General features: G+C 38.7%; 1 protein-coding gene across 1 annotated transcript in view; it reads left to right on the top strand.

Annotated features, from left to right (window-relative positions):
- LOC139562263 (proto-oncogene tyrosine-protein kinase receptor Ret-like) overlaps positions 1 to 6000 on the top strand; it is a 30753-nt gene continuing 24753 nt past the window's right edge. Inside the window, exon 1 of the mRNA XM_071379796.1 lies at positions 1 to 342. Within this exon, the coding sequence (XP_071235897.1) occupies positions 279 to 342 (64 nt within the window). The 5' untranslated portion in view covers positions 1 to 278. The remainder of the gene's footprint in view (positions 343 to 6000) is intronic.

Genomic DNA, 6000 nt, shown 5'->3' with positions numbered 1-6000 from the left:
AAAATACATCGCTGAATATTAGCTTGATTTAAACCATCCCCCTGCACTGCTCGCTACAGACGGTCAAGCAGCAAAAGCTGCAGAGACCAGCCCAATGGGACAGGCACTCCGTCAATGTACTTCATTGTTTGCCCAGAGGAGCTGTGTGCGGGAAAACTAATACATTACTCTTGCTTACGTTTTTATCCATAGGTTCTCTACCGTTTTTTTTATACCAGTGGTCTCTACGCGTGATTTTTGATTATTCATCCTTCAACTTTCACTTATGATTGGCGATTATGGGGCAAACGTGTGGTTTCTCTGTGGGAAACATCGTTTTGGTCCTCCTGCTGTTGTGTGAAGGTAAGGGTCAGCCTCAATTAGCCTCTATCGCATCTCATGGTTTTCTGGGAATGAAGTTTAAATCTATCTAAATAAGCGTGCATTATCTGAATGAACAACATAGCCTAGTTTGCATGTAGCAAGCATGTAGTTTACCTTTGTTATTATTCAAATTAGTTTCACTTTACAGAATAGGTGGACTTTATTTAATTTCAGATGAAATCAGATGGAAATATATGTAGTCAAACGAAACGTTATTGTCGCTGTGTGATTTATGAATGGCCGTGCATAAACGTGCGTACAGCTTGTTTGAGGCTGAACGTTTTAACTTAGCTTAGTTATAATGACTTAAACAAACATGTTCTAGTTGGGGTGTAGCCAATCATTGTTTGTCCTCTCGTCAGCATCAATTCTCAGGGCATCTTTTTGAGTTCATAGGCAAGATGATATACAGAGATTTATGTGACTAATGTCAATTCGAATAAATGTTCACAAAATGTCAAATCTCAATTCCAAATATCTTGCTTCTTATCCAAGCAAATACAGTATGTTAGTTCTTAACACATTACTAAGACGTGAAGTCCTATGACTTAACATTCACGACAAATTCAATAGCATATTTATAGTCTAAAATGGACTAATACTCGTATGCCATTTGATTCGTTTGGGGATTTGAATGGAATTCAGAGAGTATTTATAACAGTAACATGTTATAAGACAACAGACATGCTGCTGGCATATAGTATAAATACATTGTCTTTTCAGATCGTGATATGCATGGCATGGCACATGGCCCCCGTGAGTAAAATGCATACAGCTATATACCATAATATTATAATCCCATTCACAATCCCACTGCCCAACTGTACTAACACTCTCCCCCCAACCAGACTATATTTATAGTCTAACTCATGGCTCAAGAGTTTATAAATCGCAGTGTGTGGCCAGAGCTCTAAAGCAGAAAGGTTGTTCAAATATAGACCATTGTGTATAAGTATTGATAGAATAACTCCTATATTTATCATAATTTAGAGCACATATAAACTGTTCATATAAAAGTCCGTTTAGCATTTCTCTTTAAAAGTGTAATTATAGTAAGGCTACTTTGAATTGAGGGAGGGAAAAAAACATCAGCCTATATAGCTAGACTTATTTCATTCACTTTAGAGAGTGTAGAATGAATGTGTTACATAATCACCCATGGGAGAGTTGGTTAAAAAATGATTAATTAAATACTTCAATTGTCATAGTTGTGTAAATGTTCTTTGGTTATTTTTCTCGGTGGCAGCGGTCGGCATTTAGTAATGCTCTACAGAATGTACCACTCTGCCTTTATATTGTCGTCAGTCCACAAGGGATATCTGTAAGCTAAACTCGCAATAAATCACACCCAAATGATCTTGAGGAGCTGGAGCAACTATAAGTGGCCTATATGGCTATTACAGTGTCGTAAAAATGTGCAGATTGAAACACTACCCTGTTTTGAACCAATGTCCCACGTTTCTTAGGTCTATGAAATGATGTGTTGTTTATCAAATTGAGTAGGCCTAAACTAGATTTCGAGAGTCAATAGTTCGTTATTTTTGCAGGCCCTAGTCCTAATTGCATAGGTGTTGAATACAGCATCGGGCAGACTAGACGTGAGCATTGGATGGATTCTACACCTGCTCGTTTTGTCGGAACAAAAGCCACGCGCCCCGTGACGGTCTGAGGGCAGGTGTGCGGCAGGTGCACCAGTCTCTGGGCAAACACAGCATGTTTGTTTTCTGATGAGAAAGTACAGGCAGTATAACAACTGAACCAACCCACCGTTGGTTCAGTTGCAAATGCGTCCTATAACGCATAACTAAAGACCGGGCAGTAAATGTATTTTTATTTTTATGATAGTAGGTCAATGGATAGGATTGGCCACTAATGGTAACAACAATAAGGTTAGATGAGGGCCATCCACAAGAGGACATGACTGTTACTTGGAAAACAGTGGAGAGATGGAACTACAACATGTGTTTTGATGGAAAAACAATGTCTTTTGATTGAGTTTGCCTGTAATTATTAATTTAGTGAAGTGTACCTACTAATGATATCCAACCTGTAAGTTAGATGGAATCTCATACAGGTAAAAAGTTATTTGCCAAATGCAGACACTAACTATTTCTGATTATATTTTTTTTAAAGCAAACTTCAACCACATTAAAGCTACATCAATTACAATAGCTTTTCATTGAAAGTTAATCTATTTATATGATTAATCTATAAAGGGATTCTGCTTTAAATCAAGAGCCTTTGTAGAGTTGGATATTTGAACATTTAACAGTCATGTTCTAATTATTGTAATGATACCTTGGACAATATGGCCGCCCCAAGTTATCATTAACTGGTATACTGAACAAAACAATAAATGCAACATGCAACAATTTAAATTATTTTACTGAGTTACAGTTCATATAAGGTAATCAGTCAATTAAAGTATATTCATTAGGCCCTAATCTATGGATTTCACATGACTGGGAAGGGGCGCAGCCATGGGTGGGATGGGCGGGCATAGGCCCAACCACTTCGGAATGAGTTTTTCCCCTCAATAGGGCTTCATTAAAGACAGAAATACTCCTCAGTTTCATCAGCTGCCCGTGTGGGTGGTCTCTGAAGATCCCGCAGGTGAAGAAGATGGATGTGGAGGTCCTGGGCTGGTGTGGTTACACGGTTGTAAGGTCGGTTGGACATACTGCCAAATTCTCTAAAATGACGTTGGAGGCGGCTTATGGTAGATAAATAAACATTGAATTCTTTGGCAACAGCATGCCAATCGTACGCTCCCTCAAAACTTGGGAAATTGTGTTGTGTGACAAAACTGCACATTTTAGAGTGGCCTTTTATTTTCCCCAGCACAAAGTGCACCTGTGTAATGATCATGCTGTTTATTCAGCTTATTAGCCACACCTGTCATGTGGATGGATTATCTTGGCAAAGGAGAAATGTTCACTAACATGGATGTAAACAAATTTGTGCACGTAATTTGAGAGAAATATGCTTTTTGTATGTATGGTAAAATTCTGGGATCTTTTATTTCAGCTCATTAAACATGGGACCAACACTTTACATGCTGTGTTTATATTTTTGTTCAGTATACATGGTTCCTGCTTAGGTAATCAAAGAAAGGAAATTGGCGCTCAATGCTCCTGTAATGGCCATCAGTGTTTTGAAATGGTGGCTGGTTGGAGAGTTTGTGCACGTACATGCACAGGAGGTGTACAGATCGAGAAGAGCATGGAAAATGCCTGCTGGAAATCAGTATTATTTTAGCATAACGTTACATGGTTTTATGAAGGCTAAAATTGTATTTCTATTCAAACTCTTCAAAATCTGATATCTGTGTATATTTCCATACACGTCATGAAAGCGGTGACTACACAGGTGGCTTTAAGATCAACACTTTTTGATTTATCACGTAGTCCAGCTCTGACACATTTGTGGTCATGTAATATATGATTCAGATCGACTGACTAAATGTTTGCTAGGATCACTGTGTTCTCTCACGTGTACACTTAGCTACCTGTGTACACTTAGCTACCTGTGTACACTTAGCTACCTGTGTACACTTAGCTACCTGTGTACACTTAGCTACCTGTGTACACTTAGCTACCTGTGTACACTTAGCTACCTGTGTACACTTAGCTACCTGTGTACACTTAGCTACCTGTGTACACTTAGCTACCTGTGTACACTTAGCTACCTGTGTACACTTAGCTACCTGTGTACACTTAGCTACCTGTGTACACTTAGCTACCTGTGTACACTTAGCTACCTGTGTACACTTAGCTACCTGTGTACACTTAGCATACTATGTGTTTAAAAAATATATATATATATTTTTTTCCTTTATTATTTTCCCCTAACCATACCACCACTCACCTATTTAGAGTACATCAATGGACAACAACACTTAGGCTTCTACTTCCAGCTTATACATACTATATATATTTTACGGACACAGTATATTTTACATTAGTTATCTTTTGTTTGCTTTTAGTCCCATCCTTCAGCTACCCTCGACCCCTCCTATCTATCTCTGAGGAGCTATTAATGTGTTATTGTCCTCAATGAAAAATGTACTGTATTTCCTGAGCAAACCGCCCCTATACTTTGGGAAATATATAATTTTAAGTGTTTCAAAAGTTCAGGTTACTAAGATGAGCAAAATGTTAGGACGTTAGGCCCTCATCTTTCATGAAAACCCATAAATGTAAAGTCATCTGGAGAATTTCCCCAATCCTTTCCATAATTTGACAACAATTTTCTGGTGGAAACAAATGTGTGAAATCACCATCAGGGAGCTGAGGGTAGCCTACTGTTATGACCAAAGGGTTGCACGGTCAATGTTCGAGGTTCAGGTGAGGTGAGGCACCTCAGTTAACCCTTTTCGGGGGAAAAGGCTACCACTGACAAAACATCAATCAGTCACCTGTAGGAAGTAGGAACATGGTGCATCCCATAAGTAAAGAGGCATGGATGTTTTAGGTATAAAAACATTGATCTGTAGATCTTCTGTTTTGACCTTATTACCCTATTTGTAGCCCTGGGAGGACCTCTAACGCTTGAAACGCTATCCCAAGTGGTAATCCCTCGTGATTGGCTCCCTACACCTCCCACAGGAAGTTCTGTTAGCAGACGGTTTACCTGGTTCTCCTCCTTGCATTAGCACAATCATTTTCATCAGCATCCATTGCTTTTGAGAGGGACCAGACCAATAAATCTAATTTGATACATGACACTATTTGATTTAGGCCTTTATTACATTATATGATTTAGTTAAGCTTGTGTCCTGGGTTGCTTATGGATACATTCTAAATCTTCTACATTTTCTACTCTTGCTGTCAGTGCGTTTTCTTTTAGTATAATTGGAAGAAAATAAAAAAACATGATGCAAAAAACGTATTTGTTAGAGTGCTACCCCATTTCTTTCTTTTTATTCCAGTCATAGCTTGGTTTATGGGAATTTTTCTGTGGTGAAAATGTACGCTATAGAACGCGCACTATAGGAGCAAAACCAAGCCAAAATGTTGAATGTCAGTTCCCCACATCAACAAGTGTTACTTCAATGTTACTGCAATGTTTTGGAGATGAAAGCTCAGCTGTGCTCTACTCTTGTGTCTATGAGGACTTTTCCCATAGGCAGTAGGTCGCATGTGTAGGAGTTGACACACTGCCCTCAGAGTATCAGCATATTGTGGTAACACACAATGTATCACCTAGATTTGACGTTCTAGCGACATGTTTTGCTTAGCTATAGGAATTGCTTTGAAACATTCATTATTTTTATATGGACTCCAGTTTTACCAGTGTATTTAGATTGGATAATGTCATATTTACTGTATTCATATTATGTACGTGTACTGTTATAGGTAAACCTAGGCACAAAATCGTATACTCAAAAACACCAGAATTATATAAATGTGCTTCTCTCTCAAAGACTGAGGTACTCATTGTATTACACTTAATTGGTTTATTGCCATATACAGCATGAGAGACCAAGCCCAATGTCTACAGTATGTATGTCTATTGCTAGGTTCCTCTACTGCATGGTTGCTGCAACAACCTTCCCCTGCTCTGGCACTGTCCCTGATCCTTCAGTCAGTCAAGGGTCACATTTCCAACCCATTGCACGGGCACATTCTAATTTGC

This window comes from Salvelinus alpinus, chromosome 32 (assembly GCF_045679555.1).
Source record: "Salvelinus alpinus chromosome 32, SLU_Salpinus.1, whole genome shotgun sequence".
In the NCBI taxonomy this organism is placed as follows: domain Eukaryota; kingdom Metazoa; phylum Chordata; class Actinopteri; order Salmoniformes; family Salmonidae; genus Salvelinus; species Salvelinus alpinus.
The sequence above is the reverse complement of the archived record's forward strand: the minus strand, read 5'-3'. Positions and strand labels throughout refer to the sequence as shown.